At 41.6% G+C, this 14,802-nt stretch overlaps 3 protein-coding genes and 1 pseudogene across 8 annotated transcripts in view; 2 read left to right on the forward strand and 2 right to left on the reverse strand.

Annotated features, from left to right (window-relative positions):
* Nucleotides 1–21: 21 nt before the first annotated feature.
* On the forward strand, nucleotides 22–7,216 carry LOC309714662 (leukocyte elastase inhibitor-like). Its single transcript, XM_082547248.1, has 11 exons — nucleotides 22–83; nucleotides 178–323; nucleotides 502–847; nucleotides 948–1,069; nucleotides 1,163–1,314; nucleotides 3,656–3,773; nucleotides 5,663–5,805; nucleotides 6,186–6,263; nucleotides 6,409–6,498; nucleotides 6,570–6,750; nucleotides 6,878–7,216. Exons 5-11 carry the CDS (start codon nucleotides 1,306–1,308, stop codon nucleotides 7,102–7,104), a joined length of 846 nt encoding a protein of 281 aa, XP_082403374.1. The 5' UTR covers nucleotides 22–83; nucleotides 178–323; nucleotides 502–847; nucleotides 948–1,069; nucleotides 1,163–1,305; the 3' UTR covers nucleotides 7,105–7,216.
* Nucleotides 7,217–11,199, reverse strand: LOC309714679 (transcription factor 7-like 1-B). 4 transcript variants are annotated; one of them, XM_082547302.1, is made up of 5 exons: nucleotides 11,089–11,171; nucleotides 8,520–8,616; nucleotides 8,194–8,350; nucleotides 7,951–8,058; nucleotides 7,217–7,265 (listed from the first exon to the last, which is right to left on the reverse strand). In XM_082547302.1, the coding sequence occupies exons 1-5, from the start codon at nucleotides 11,111–11,113 to the stop codon at nucleotides 7,230–7,232; spliced, it is 423 nt and encodes a 140-aa protein (XP_082403428.1). In that variant the 5' UTR covers nucleotides 11,114–11,171; the 3' UTR covers nucleotides 7,217–7,229. The 4 variants fall into 4 exon arrangements, 3 of the variants coding, with proteins under 3 accessions (XP_082403428.1, XP_082403429.1, XP_082403430.1); XM_082547303.1 differs by having other exon boundaries at nucleotides 7,222–7,262; XM_082547304.1 differs by lacking the exon at nucleotides 7,217–7,265 and having other exon boundaries at nucleotides 7,874–8,058.
* Nucleotides 9,707–14,155, forward strand: LOC309714643 (serine/threonine-protein kinase pim-1-like; annotated as a pseudogene). The gene is made up of 7 exons (XR_014280684.1): nucleotides 9,707–10,344; nucleotides 10,479–10,631; nucleotides 10,753–10,847; nucleotides 10,985–11,354; nucleotides 12,370–12,550; nucleotides 12,637–12,807; nucleotides 12,897–14,155. The product of XR_014280684.1 is annotated as a serine/threonine-protein kinase pim-1-like (transcript).
* The window catches only part of LOC309714687 (transcription factor 7-like 1-B), a 6,737-nt gene continuing 3,144 nt past the window's right edge, over nucleotides 11,210–14,802 (reverse strand). The window contains exons 4-5 of one of the 2 annotated variants that reach the window (XM_082547316.1): nucleotides 14,520–14,570; nucleotides 12,900–12,990 (exon numbers count right to left, since the gene is read on the reverse strand). In XM_082547316.1, the coding sequence (XP_082403442.1) occupies nucleotides 12,970–12,990; nucleotides 14,520–14,570 (72 nt within the window). In that variant the 3' untranslated portion in view covers nucleotides 12,900–12,969. Of the gene's footprint in view, nucleotides 11,301–12,899; nucleotides 12,991–14,519; nucleotides 14,571–14,802 lie in introns of those variants that run through there. The other variant, XR_014278983.1, reaches the window with a different exon arrangement.

The following is a 14,802-nucleotide window of genomic DNA, read 5'->3' on the forward strand; positions in this document are numbered from 1 at the left end:
AAAACTTCTGCTTCATTATAACAACCGAGTGACTGGGATCTACGAGCTGAGCTTGTGTAAGATGTCTGACACTGGAAGCTCAGGTGAGCGGCCATGAAACATGTTTAAAGAACGGCAGCTGTTTTATCATAATTCTGTGGAGAGCTTCATCCTAATGAGGGCTCATGTCCTGAGCAGGGATGCAGAGGAGGAGGAGGAAGGTCCTGGACACATCAGTGGCTTATGTGCGTGGAGAGGAGAACCTGGCCGGCTGGAGGCCCAGAGGAGATAGCCTCATCCTAGAGCACCAGTGGGAGCTGGAGAAGATGGAGCAGCTGCAGGAGGTGGGGCCTTAAAAGATTCATAAAGAAATAAATCTGTTTAATATCGTAGAGGGAAAAATGACTTTTCAGCTCAAAGACCAAAGTGCTATTCTAAAAAGTTTTTTCTTAGAGTACAGACTTTACATGACTAACCTCCCCTCTTCTCCCCACCTCACATTCGCCCCCATCTTTCGTCCAGGTGGAAAAGACCCGTCACCTTCTGGGAGAGGCGGCTCCCGTGGGAACAGCTCCCACCACCAAGTCCCTGAGTGAGTCTCTGTCCCCCAGCGTGAGCTCCGGCACTCTGTCCACATCCACCTCCGTCTCCTCGCAGATCTCCAGCACCACCTTTGAAAGCGTGAGAAGGAGCTGGCCACCAAGGTGAGAAAAACGTGGGCTTAGTGGGCGTTCTTGTTGCTGCCTTCTTCCTTCTCTGCTCGGAGCTGATCGGTCTTGTTCCTGTTGTGTTGTAGTGCCTGCGCCTTCTGACACACACCTTCAATACTGAATACAAGCAGCTGGTGAACAGCATCAGTGACTGCAAGGTGAGAAATAATACAAAGAAATAAAAAAATAGCCTTTCTGTGTCACATCAGGGAGTTCCTATATTGACGTCTACCTCATCCTGCTGTTGTTTCACTTCAGCTTTCTCTCATCTCACCGATCGGACGTGATCCATCCGTGACGAGCTTCAGCAGTGCCACCCTCACCCCTTCCTCTACCTGCCCCTCTCTCTCGGACTCGCGCTGTGGCTCCATGGGCCAGAAGTAAACATATTTTTAGGAACATTGACCTCGATCTGCAAACGGTTATTGACAGGTTATCTATTTGATTCTAACTTGGTGTGATTTGTGTTAAAGGACCCCTGAGAACAGCTCACGTGCCTCCAGTCCCTCCTGCTCAGACTGTGAAAACTTCCCGATGGTTCCCACTCTGGAGACCTCCTACCTTGCGCGGGCTGCAAAAGAACGAGTTCCTGAACTTGGTGCCTGATATTGAAGAAATGCGACCAGGGTGAGTAATGCCATATTAACCCAAATACTGTCACTATGACATGTGTCTCACAGACCAAATGTAAGTCGACACTCATGTTCTCTAGTTCAAGCAGAAATGATGTGGATCGATTCAAATTCCTGAGCCTGGATGATTTCAGCTGGAAACAAACCAACTCTGCTTCTTCTTCAGATAATTCAATTCAATTCAATTTTATTTATATAGCGCCAAATCACAACAAAAGTCACCTCAAGGCGCTTCATAGATACAGAGAAAAACCCAACAATCATATGACCCCCTATGAGCAAGCACTTTGGCGACAGTGGGAAGTAAAAACTCCCCTTTAACAGGAAGAAACCTCCAGCAGAACCAGGCTCAGGGAGGGGCGGGACCATCTGCTGCGACCAGTTGGGGTGAGAGAAGGAAAACAGGATAAAGACATGCTGTGGAAGAGAGACAGAGGTTAATAACAGATATGATTCAATGCAGAGAGGTCTATTAATGCATAGTGAGTGAGAAAGGAGACTGGAAAGGAAAAACTCAATGCATCATGGGAATCCCCGGCAACTATGCAAGTTGTAAACAGTTGTAGGATTAAAGATTATTGAATGTACAGAATGATTATTTACACAGAGCTATACAGTAGTGCAGTTAAGATAAGTGAGGGTGTAGATAGTTTCTACAGAGGCTATATAAAGTGCTAGTGGTTGTGAGTGGTGGTTCACTCCATGTTATTATTGTGTGTTTGAGGGTACAGTTGTCCATTGTGGGGGTGTGTATGTTCAGTGCATGAGTTTAACGTGGGTCAGATGTCAGGAGGCAGAGTTCAGGAGTCTGACAGCTGTGGGGAAGTAGCTGTTCCGGTACCTGGTGGTCTTAGTCCGGAGGCTCCTGTGGCGCCTCCCAGAGGGCAGGAGGGTGAAGAGTCCATGTGATGGGTGACTGGGGTCTTTGATGATTTTCCCAGCCCTTTTCAGACACCGCTTCCTGTAGATGTCCTTTATGGCAGGAAGTGGTGCTCCGGCGATGCGCTGGGCAGTTTTCACGACCCTCTGCAACGCCTTCCGGTCCGAGGCAGAGCAGTTCCCGTACCAGACTGTTATACAGTTGGTCAGGATGCTCTCGATGGTGCAGCGATAGAAGTTCACCAGGATGTCTGAGGACAGGTGGTTCTTCCTCAGAGTCCTCAAGAAGAAGAGGCGCTGGTGAGCCTTCTTGACCAGCTTGGAGCAGTTGGTCGTCCAGGTGAGATCCTCGGAGATGTGGACTCCCAGGAACTTGAAGCTGCTCACACGCTCCACAGCCGTCCCCTTAATGTGGATGGGTGGATGTGGGTCAGCATTCCTCCTGTAGTCCACGATGAGCTCCTTGGTCTTCTCGGTGTTAAGCAGCAGGTTGTTTGTGTCGCACCACTCAGCCAGACGATCCACCTCCTCCCTGTAGGCGGCCTCATCGTTGTCACTGATGAGGCCAATCACCGTGGTGTCATCTGCAAACTTAATGATGGTGTTGGAACCATCAGCAGGTCTGCAGTCGTGGGTGAAGAGGGAGTAGAGGAAAGGGCTCATCACACAACCTTGTGGTACACCGGTGTTCATTGTGATGGTAGATGAGCAGCGGTTATCCAGCCGGACATGTTGGGGGCGGTTGGTCAGGAAGTCCAGTAACCATTTGCAGATGAGGGAACTGATGCCCAGGTCTGTCAGTTTCCTGATGAGTTGTGAGGGGTGGATTGTATTGAATGCTGAACTGAAGTCTATAAACAGCATTCTGGCGTAGGTGTTGTTGTTGTCCAGGTGTGAGAGGACAGAGTGCAGTGCGATGGAGACTGCATCCTCTGTGCTCCTGTTCTGGCGGTATGCAAATTGGTGGGGGTCCAGGGTGGGGGGGAGACAGGATTTGAAGTGTGCTAGGACCAGCTGCTCTAAGCACTTAGCTATTTACAGTTCATAACAAGAGACAAGGCACCATTTCTCTCCTTTGTGTTCCAGTCATCACAGCAGATTAAACTTTTAAAATATTTGCAAATAGTATAAAGAAATATATAAAGAAGTAAAACAGTAATTTATTAATACTTAGAAATACTAAAACTTACATTTGTCAGCAAAAACTGCTGCCATCTGAACCGAAACGTTACAAACCAGCTTACCCACAATCTGTGTATTTTTCTATGCTGGCTACTTAAATTGGCATCCAACAAGCTATTTGCTTTAATCTTTTATTAGACAAAGGCTGACTGGTTAGTTCAAGCTTCAACTGCATCCAAAGGACTGAAAATGTTTTAACACAGTGACTGAACTTGATTGAAGTCTCCGTAGTTTGTTGAATCTGTTTCGAGTGACTTATTTTCACAATTCCAGGAATTTTTAAAAGGCACCAAAAAGCATTACAACGCTGAGCTCGAGTCTGTGGACTTCAAAGGAAATGCAGAGGAGGCCAGGGTCCACATCAACAGCTGGGTGGAGAAGCAGACACAAGGTAAGCATAATGTAACTTTAAATGATCTCCACTGTAAATCCTTGGGGATCAGTTGTGTTGTGTTCAGTTGAGACATTATTACCGGATTGTCCACCGTCCACATTATTTTCTGTTTCCAGTTCTTCCAGTCTAATTTCTATTCAGTATTAAGCAGCATTATCTCTGGGTTTTACTGTTTGGTTTCATGCTATTAATAAAACCATCACAGCAGTATGTTGCTGTAAATAGCAGGCCAATTCTTCTATTCTTATTATATTATGTGATGGGTACTTCTACTTTGATCACTTGTGTCTTTAACATATTTTTATTTTTCAGGCCCATTTAGGATTGGCTGCTATTGATTCTATATCTTTATATTATCTTAAGTGCAGCAGGAAATTCATTCATTGTTTTTATAAAAGCGCGATACAAATACAGGCCATTTATAAATCTACCATCTATAATAATAGGATGCAAGGACTTTCTATGAGGGTTATAGGACTGTGGTGCCACCTGCTGGAAATGAGACATCTTAATCCCAGTTGAAAGAAGACATTATTTTTGTAGGAGCCATTTTTGGGTTGATACCTTATGTTGCCGCTAGAGGTAACCTTTTTAAGTTTCTTTTTTTTAAACTTTATTTAATAAACAATGAGTATACAACATACGAACAGATGAAGTATACAAAACAACAGAACATGAACACAAAAAGCCAAGAGTAAAAGAAAAAGGTAACAATTATAAGAATACACATACATGTATTGTTTTGAGAGCCTTTGTGTTGGTGGAGTCTGATATTGATTGTATGTACATTTCCACATCCTTAAAATAATGACAGAAATATGGTGTTTTGTTAGTAAACTTACATTTATGGATAAAAAATGTAGCTAAAAGTATGAACAAATTCATCATAAAAAAAATTTCTCATACTTCTTGGGGAACTTAAACAAACAGAATAAAACATTTTCCCATCGTAAAGAAAACTCCCTTAAAATATGGACAATAACAAACCTGCTAAATTCCTTCCAGAATCTCTGTGTAAAAGAACAGTACCAAAAAAGATGTGTCACAGTTTCTGGATGATCCCCACAGAAAGTACAATTAGTATTTATGTCCCTTTTAAATTTGACCATGTAGTGACTGGCTGGATAACATTTATGTAGAATTTTAAATGAGACTTCTTTCACCTTATTTACAATCAAATATTTATGGGGGACCATCCAGACTGTCTTCCACTTGATATCTGGAACATATCGGTTCCAATAAGATGTTATATATGGGAGAGAGACGATATCTTCTTGGAATAAACTACGTATTCTCTTATTGCTGTTACCAAGTTCCTGTGAAAAGCAGATTTTTCCTATTGGTGACTCAGCTGGATCAGGGAGAGTGACTGAGGTAGATATTGAGCTGTCAGTGTTTTTATATAACATTAAAGTCCCTGAGGGTGTGGCACCAAGCACCACTGAGGATTCCACCTTTTTAAGTTTCTGTATGGTAGGTTTATGTAAGGTATTTAAGGTGGACGCACGTAATCAGCGTCAGGTGTGTTGTTAATCATAAGAAGGCAAAACGTTTGTGACCGCTGCGCTTTTATCTTAAAATGTTTGGAACAAAGACCAAAAAGGACAAGATAAGTACTGCTGGAGTTATTGGACTGTTTAATTAATTCATGCATACCAGAAGCATCGCGTCACCCCCGCTAACAACCACCTCAGTGGCTTCAAGCCTACGCTTGAATTTTTGTTTTTTGTTCCCTGTTATACTGATCATAAAGCTTTTTCCCCTTTTTTTAAAATAAAAACCATCTTGCTGTTGCCCTGTTTTCTGATTTTATAGCTGAAGATGTTGTACAGTAACTAGTGCATCTTTGGTAATAGTTAATAGTTTTCATAAATTCTTTTTACCAGATAAAATCAAGGACTTGCTAAGCCAGGATGCAGTGGGTAGCCTGACGAAGCTGGTTCTCGTGAATGCCATTTACTTCAAGGGCAGCTGGAACACGCAGTTTAAGGAGGAGAAGACTGCTGATGTGCATTTTCGACTGAACAAGGTAACAGTGCAGAAAGGCAGCATAGGATGGTGCAGTTATACTTTGATCTGTCATACTACAAACGAGCTGTGGACTTTGCTGAATGAGAACATAAAGCCTGGAGCTCTGAGGGGATAAAATCGTGCTTTTAGGACGATCACTTTCCAACTTTATGCAGTTATGCAATGCAGTTTATTATTCATGTAATATCCAATAAGTTCTCAAATAAATCTCAAACAACAGCACAACACAAACTTCGGCTAACAAGAACAAATTGTGTTGTGACGTGTGCTCTACATCCAAATCCACTCAATGGCTGGAATAAAACCATGACAGAACTTTTTGAGATCATTTTGAGACTAAACACAAAAAACATTTCTCTTGTCTCCCCTATTTTTCAGAACGACACTAAGCCGGTGAAGATGATGCAGCAGAAAAGTAAATTTCCTTTTGCGACCATTCCTGAGGCCAACTGCAAGGTAACATCCATCACTTTCAGCTTATTACAGGATTTCACCAGCATGATCTAAAACTTGTCTTTTACAAATATCAGCCTAAATTTCTAGATTAGGAAGTCAGATCATCTTTGATGGAGTAATAAATAAAAACAATGTTTCTGGACAGATTCTTGAGATGCCGTATAAAGGAAATGACCTCAGCATGCTCATATTCCTGCCTAATGACATAGAAGATGATACCACAGGCTTGGAAAAGGTAAGATGCACTTACCAGTACTTTAATGTCCAGTTTCAATCAGACAAGCTAGTGACACTGTATCCACACAGCTGGAGAAGGAGCTGACCTATCAGAACTTTGTGGACTGGACTCGCCCAGACATGATGAGCCCCAACGAGGTTGATGTCAAGCTCCCTCGATTTAAGATGGAGGAGAAGTATGACTTGGAGAAAATCCTGACCAACATGGGAATGGAGAACGCTTTTGACATCTACAAGAGAGACTTCTCTGGTGAGAAATATTGCACCAATGAGACACACTGAATCAATTATACAGTTATATTGAGAGCACAAAAACTGCAAAACATCATCTGGTAAAGAATAAAACACAACTGATTTCTGGGCTCTTCATCTACTAGGAATGTCTCCAGCAAATGACCTGATAGTGTCCAAAGTTGTCCACAAGGCTTTCGTGGATGTAAATGAAGAAGGAACTGAGGCTGCTGCTGCCACTGGGGTTGACATGGAAGTCCGCTCTATAACGATTCCCGCTGAGTTTGTTGCCGACCATCACTTCATCTTCTTCATCCGACATAAACCCACCAAGAGCATTCTCTTTGTGGGCCGGTACTGCTCACCCGAGTAAACACGAGCTGACATTGACATGAATTAAACATAAAACATTATATACAGTATAAGATTTTGTAAGGTAAACCTAGTTCATACAAATGAAGTAAAGAAAAGTTATTAAAACAAAACGTGCCTTGCTGTTTATTCTTTCAGTGTCCCACAGTAGCACATTTCCTGCTAGGAAAATGTCAGAAGTCACATCATTTCTGTAAATTGGGAAGTAACTGTAATACATCAAGTCACCTCTGTCTCTTGTTACCAGGACTTTTTAAAATGAATGGTACAACATGGAAAGAGGCCCTACACAAGAGTTTAGCTTTGAGCTCAATATGCGATGATCCTTTCAGCCATGACATCTCTGACATGGGAAACCAGGGAATTTGATTAGAAAATGGTGAAGGATTTTCTTTTCAGTTAGAAACTGGATTTGTGTAACATGGTGGTGAAAAGCCCCCAAAGAAAGCAGCATATGATCAGTCGCTATATTGCATTTAATACAAACGTCCTTCGTGTATCCTTTGAATACAGAACAGATCATTTCTGATATCTATGAGTAAACCCAACGAGCACGTGTCCCAAAAGACCCCACAGTGTTTTTATCTGGCTTTTCCCTGACAGTTAGTGGACACTGACAGATGTGTGCTGAATATGAAAGGAAACAAAAGAACTAAAGAAGGTTTGCAGTGTTAAAAACAAGAACTACATGAAGGTTGTTTCATCCTGCTGTAACTTATGACAGAAGCATCTTTTGTTTGTTTTTTCATTTATTTACACAAAGACAGATGTTGAAATAACAGGAGTAACAGTTTAATTCAATTGAAATCAGTCCAATCGTCTATAATGAAATTATTGTTGGACATACATAGTTTTCTTTGGTCGACCAGGCTGGATGCTCTTTGGCATGATTCTGTCTTTCTGTTTCAGCCTGCTTGAAATATCTGGCTTTCTGGTCGTTTGAAAGCGACTTCCACTGTGGACAGAAGATCATAAGAACACACTGTGAGCACTGCTACTACACATAACTACAGGACAGCTGGGACACATGCAAAAACATGAGCAGACAACATTAACAGATGCATAAATGTATGCAGAGTTACACACTTACTCTCTGTCCCACCACTGCATTTACGGCTGCATTTCCAGGGATGTTGAGTTCAGCAATGACCTTTGGCCTCTGCTCTTTGAGATAGAGCATGAAGGCATTTGGAGGCTTCTTGACGTATGGCCCATCTTCATCCTGCTGGGCTGGGCACTTTCTTTTTCTTCAGGAATAAAACACAGAGTAAGAGCACATGTTAGCACTGTGTACAACTGTGAGGGAAGCAGTTCAAAAACACGAGACAAGCTGTAAAACTGAATGAAATCAGGCACCATTAATGGATCATTACAATAATTCCTGCAGACATCTGCAAACAAATGACAGATACTTGCAGATCAGTGAACCAAAGCAGCAGAGCAAACTTAGTTTGGAGTGGAGGTGTTAGGTGGAGGAGCAGGAGTGACATAATCATACATCTGTACACCGTTCCTACACAGATGAAGGGAGACAGATATGAGATAACAGGAAGAAGTTATGAATATAGAGATGTTCAGCAGCTGTGTTCACTCCAGTGTTTGTGTGTTTTACGTACAGTACTCCAACAGGACGCAGGTTCTGGAGCACACAAAACACACAACAGGTGACGAGACAAGCTGCAATACTATCATCTATCCACTAGGTGGAAGAATTGATCAGTAGAAAGAGGAGATGTGCTCAAAACGACATTCATACATAGATTTATTCTTCTTAGTTAGTCTTAAGAATTAGGATTCACTGACAGTGAAGAAGTTTCAGACGTGCACTCGCGTTTCCCCTTTTGCCTTTTCCTGCTCCAGCCAAGTCCTCCGCCTGCTCGACATCTCTCCTATTACCTTTTATTACGCTTGCACTCATGCCTTTGCCTTTCACCACTTCAAAACTGCGCCTTCTTCAATATTACCTTCATATGCTCTCTTTGCTTTTCGCCTTCCTCACTACACTAAGTACCATTTTTTAACGCTGTGTACTCACTCTTGCTAAGTACATGTGAACAGATCTTGAAGAAAAAAAACAAAACAAAACATACTTTTCTTTTCTCTTCTGATACTATTGAATGATCCTAACAGAAAAAAACAGAGTTAACACTGACTTAATAAAAAAGTGTTATATTTTATCTCAGATAAACTAGTCAGTGTTTATTAGTGTTTGCTCAACTAGAAGTCTTCATAGTAGCATCCACACATCAAGTCTTTAAACAAATAATGAAAGGATAATGAAAGAAAGTTTAATGTGAAATTACTGAATTATATGAAATGCCAGAGTGTTTTTCTTTAAACTACTTGGGACACTGCCTTTTAGTGATGTCACTAAAAGGCAAGGTTCTAATGTTGTGTTGCCATAGACTCCGGAGTTTACTTTTAAAGCTCACTTACAGAACTGACTTATACAGCTTAGTTAGAAAAGTCAAGCATCCAGACATTTGAAGGACTATTCACTCATTAAGGTGACATTTTCTATTTTAAAAATTAAGATGAAAAAGGAAACAAGAAAAGTTACGACTGAGGCAGATAAGAAAGATCCAGGAGATCAAAGTAAGTAAAAAATAAAATCCCCTAAATAACAGAATGTACATTTCTAACAATGTTGAGGCTCTGTGTATAAAATGATTCATTTTTAGAGGATTTAAATCCTGGTTTTGATTGAAACTAACCTGAGTGCAACATGTCTAATCAAAGAAAGGTTACTGGGGCACTTTGTCTTTTGGTAAAATAATGTGACAAGTTTATTCTTGGACTGAGCAGTGAAAACAGAGCAACAAGTGTCATCAGTATCTAGACTTAGTAGACCTAGTATGGTGTTGGTGTGTTTTTTATCAAAAGGATAAACTTGTTATTATATTGTAAGCAATACTAATTTAAAATTCAATGACATCAAAATCCTTCTAGTCCTGATGTCGAGCGCTCTTTTTCACTAATGTGTTGTTGTTGTTTATAGATTGTAAGAGCAGGATGGCTAAAAGAAAGGCCAGTCCTGAAAAAACGACCCCCATAAAAAGAAGGAGGGTCACTGAGCAGGCTGGTCCTTCCACCAGCTCAGATGCTCATGTGGTCGGGGGAGTCAAGCGAAAGGTCCAACAAGATGAAGCGGGGACAACCAATACAGCAAAAAAGCGTAAACTTCTTGAGCATGTGAGCGGTGACAAGGGGCAGGCATCTTCCTGGTTGGACACTGGTAAAGGTAGGCTAATTAGTTGAGTGAGGGGTAGATTAAGTGTACATCTGGTTGCTAGTTTGAAGATATTAGTGTTTGGGAGATATTTGTGTCTATTATCTAATAAGCTGATGTGCTTTTGGTGTTTTCCACATCTGCAGACTGCAGCATAGAGATTTCAGAGAGCTGCAGTAAAAACAAAAAGGCTGGCAAAAGGAAAGCTGCGGGAGACACCAGGGACCCACCTAAGAAAAAGAACGTGGACCAGGACAAAACCAAAACCGTTGCCAAAAAGTCAGTGGCTGAACAGAAACGTAAGTAGCAAGCAGCTTAGCTTTTATATTCAGGTGAAGAGCAAAATGAACATTTAGGGTACAGCAGAGAGTAATTTGTGTGACAGCTGTAGTAAAACCCAATTTGTGTTTGTCTGTTTAGGTGACTTCCAAGCAAGATACGTGGAGGAGCACCGGCTTGGAGAAGGAGGCTGTGGAGCAGTGTTTGCTGGCTACCGCATAAAGGATCATTTACCAGTAAGTGTTCAGATGGTGGTAGTAAGACAGGCAGTAATGCAGATAAGGGATAATATCGTAAGCTGAGATGTATGCTGTTTTACACCTTTAATGATGTCATACTGAGGAAATGCTCATCAATGCCCTGTGTCTTTTAGGTGGCCATCAAACACATCCCAAAGGGGAAAGTGTACTGCAAAGTGAAGGTAAATGTGCAAGACTTGAATTGTTTTTACATTAGTGGATTGCATGCAGCGTTCACCTGTGGAACGTCTGTGCCTCATCATCCACTTTGTTGAAATATTTCAGGATGATAACGGGAAGAATGTGTCAGTGGAAGTTGCCATCATGCTGAAGCTTGCAGCTGAAGCAGATGGATCAGTGGAAACATCAGCCCCAGTGTCTCTGTTGGAGTGGTTTGACTTTGGCAGAGAGCTGATCCTGGTGATGGAGAGACCTGTCCCCGCTGTGGACCTGGATAAATACATAGAAGAAAATGGAGGATTTTTGCCAGAGGACAAGGCCAAGGCAAGTTGACTTGCCTTAGAAGAGTCTTAGACTGTACATCATTCAATCAAAGCACAGAGTATTAGAGAAACATTAACCCATTGATTGATTATTGTCTTTTTCATCGTTTCCAGGTAGGGCTGGGCTATATCATACCATTCACGGTAATACCGGTGTAATTTTGGGCAACGATAGGAAAATGAAATATCGCGCTAGAATAGGTAAAACGCGCATGCGCAGTGCCTATGTTTACATACGCAGATGGCGGTGACGCAGAAAGAGAAGAGCAAAAGTGGATCGTTGAATGAAACGGATGAACCAGAACTGGTTTGTAAAAATGCTGCAACTTTAGTGGTGTGGAACTGGTTTAGCTTTCGTCCGTCAGATACACAACAAAGCACGATTTTTGGTAGCGCATGCTAGCGGGCCGCCGTTATTACCGTGTTGTTTGGAAAATACGGCACACTTAAAATCAATCCTTTGATTTTTCTGAAACTCGACAGTGCCCCTTATAATCCCGTGTGCCTTATGTATGAATTCTGGTTGTGTTTACTGACCTCAAAACGATTTTATGTACACGGCGACTTTGCTAAGCTACAAAGCCGCACCGCTCGATGGATTGTCGGAGCATTACGGCTATCGTAGGCAGGCGCCTCGCGGAGTGATACGTACTGCACCTCAACGTGATATTACCGTATTGTGTGTGTATAACCTCTTTTTAAGCTTTGTGGATATTTTACATGGTTATGCTGAGGATATGTCGGCCAATTTCCACTGGAAATGCCTTTTGGTTAAACTGTCAGCGAGGAATTTGCATTTGCACTGTTACATTTTTATATAACTTTAATGCACATAAAAAAACAGCTGCTTGTTTAAGTGAAAATACATTTATGGGGTTTTTTGCACTAATAAAGTTGTGGCGTTGTAAAGTATTTTGTCTAGTGTCAGTTATATCGTCAGTTATATCGTTATCACAACTTTTCAAATGTATATCGTGATAAATATTTTTGGTCATATCGCCCTGCTCTATTTCCAGGTCATTCTGAAGCAGCTGGTTGATGCTGCGAAGCACCTGGAGGATAAACACATCTTTCACCGGGACATCAAGAGTGAGAACATTCTAATTGAGACCGGCTCAGATGTACCGCGTGTTCGTATCATCGACTTTGGACTGAGCTGCTTTGTTAAGGAGCAGTCGCAGTACCGCGTCTTCTATGGTAACATATTCTGCTCTTGCTCTTCACAGATGTCACAATTTTCGCCTTTTGTTTTAGAAGAAATTGCAATTGTGTCTGTTTATTAGGTACAGAAATTTACTCCCCTCCCGAGTGGTACGGGCGCAGTTGCTACAGGTGTGGACCCACCACGGTATGGCAAATGGGAGTGGTTCTGTACGAAGCGCTTCATGCCGGGGACTTTAACACCACGAGCTTCCTCAAAAAGCGCCTGAAATTCAAAAGACATCTGTCCAAAAGTAAGAAAACGTCACACTTCAAGACTGACTGATGGCTTGGACCACTGGAACTATCATCTTCATGTTTTTTCTCTTTCCTTTCTTTCCAGACTGCCGGGATTTCTTGGACGCGTGTTTAACCAAAGTCCCGGAGACGCGGCCGACGCTGGAGGAGCTACAGCATCACACTTGGCTGAGATAAGCCTATCTCACACACACACACACAAACACACACAATTCAGACGTTATCATTTATGTGTGATGTATGAATTACCTTTCTTTTTTTCAGGAAATAATTTTTTTTAATTGGCCCACTTTAAATTTCAGTGTTTTGGAATTCCTGTAACCCCCCCCCAGCCATCCCAGGAAAGGGGATCTCTCTTTGAATGGGCTTTCCCGAGGTTTCTTCCCGTCAGTCTGGCCCCCCCAGGGGAGTTTTTCCTCGTCTTCATAGAGAGCTTGGGCTGGCTCAGGAGCTCCATCAAAACTGTCTTTATTTAATTACTCTAATGTAATCATATACTTTAAAGTAATCAAATAAAAGACAGTAAAAATCTGAAGACTTGAAGTAAACTTCCATTAAAATAAAACTTGTTTAATTCATCTTTGCTGAGGATACTGTGTTATTACTATTTCAAGGATTATGTCAGAACACCGGATACTGGTACCCATCCCTACCCATCACTAGGGAACAGAACAAACCAGACATCAATTACAACAAAAATGACACTGACCCAGCCAGCATGACTCGTCTGCCTTAAGAAATGTTTAGCAATATTACAAATTGGGTGATATGCCTTAAAGTAGCTTCTCATGTGTTCAGCATTGTCAAAGGCTACATTTTAATTAAAACCACAATCTAGTAATGTTCTGTCTTTAACCTTCCTAATTTGTTTTTTGTCCTAACCTAATACTAAATTGCCAGTGAAAACAAAAGTTACATAAATAAAGAAGAGTAAAGAAAATTACGGTCTTTTTTTAATTGTAACAGTTTACCAGTGTACAGTTTGGTTTGTGACATATCTATCTAATAGACTCCAATTTGTGCATGTAAATGGAGAGTCCTCTTCACACACTGAGGTTAATTATGGAGTTCCACAGGGTTCAGTGCTAGGACCAATTCTGTTTACATTATACATGTTTCCCCTAGGCAGCATCATTAGAAGACATAGCATAAATTTTCACTGCTATGCAGATGACACCCAGCTCTATCTGTCCATGAAGCCAGATAACACACACCAATGAGTTACACTGCAGGAATGTCTTAAAGACTTAAAGACCTGGATGGCCGCTAACTTTCTGCTTCTTAATTCAGATCAAACTGAGGTTATTGTACTCGTCCCTGAAAAGTTTAGAAATATGGTATCTAAGCAGATTCTTACTCTGGATGGCATTACCTTGGCCTCCAGTAACGCTGTGAGGAACCTTGGAGTCATTTTTGACCAGGACATGTCCTTCAACGCACATATTAAACAAATATGTAAGACTGCGTTCTTCCATTTGCGCAACATCTCTAAAATTAGAAATATCCTGTCTCAGAGTGACGCTGAAAAACTAGTTCATGCATTTATTGTGTGAATGTGTGTGTGAATGGGTGGATGACTGGATATGTAAAGCGCTTTGGGGTCCTTAGGGACTAGTAAAGCGCTATATAAATACAGGGCATTTACCATTTATTACTTCCAGGCTGGACGACTGTAATTCATTATTATCAGGATGTCCAAAAAACTCACTGAAAAGCCTTCAGCTGATCCAAAATGCTGCAGCAAGAGTCCTGACAGGGACTAGAAAGAGAGAGCAGATTTCTCCTGTTAAATCCAGAATTGAATTCAAAATCCTGCTCCTCACATACAAGGTCTTAAATAATCAGGCCCCATCTTATCTTAATGACCTTGTAGTACCATATCACCCTATTAGAGCACTTCGCTCTCGCTCTGCAGGCCTACTTGTTGTTCCTAGAGTATTTAAAAGTAGAATGGGAGGGAGAGCCTTCAGTTTTCAGGCCCCTCTTCTGTG

The sequence above is a fragment of the Aulonocara stuartgranti genome (assembly GCF_965226115.1).
Source record: "Aulonocara stuartgranti genome assembly, chromosome: 9".
Taxonomy (NCBI): domain Eukaryota; kingdom Metazoa; phylum Chordata; class Actinopteri; order Cichliformes; family Cichlidae; genus Aulonocara; species Aulonocara stuartgranti.

What these genes read in the sequence shown, in the direction of transcription:
- LOC309714662 (XM_082547248.1), top strand. An exon ending in GGTGGAGAAGCAGACACAAG is followed by an intron (nt 3,774 to 5,662) that starts GTAAGCATAATG and finishes TCTTTTTACCAG; the next exon opens with ATAAAATCAAGGACTTGCTA. An exon ending in TTCCTGAGGCCAACTGCAAG is followed by an intron (nt 6,264 to 6,408) that starts GTAACATCCATC and finishes GTTTCTGGACAG; the next exon opens with ATTCTTGAGATGCCGTATAA.
- LOC309714679 (XM_082547302.1), bottom strand. Translation starts at nt 11,113, where the DNA reads ATGATGAGGCACAGACGTTCCACAG. An exon ending in GAGGCACAGACGTTCCACAG is followed by an intron (nt 8,617 to 11,088) that starts GTGAACGCTGCA and finishes TCATCTGTGTAG; the next exon opens with GAACGGTGTACAGATGTATG. An exon ending in CTGCTTTGGTTCACTGATCT is followed by an intron (nt 8,351 to 8,519) that starts GCAAGTATCTGT and finishes TTATTCCTGAAG; the next exon opens with AAAAAGAAAGTGCCCAGCCC.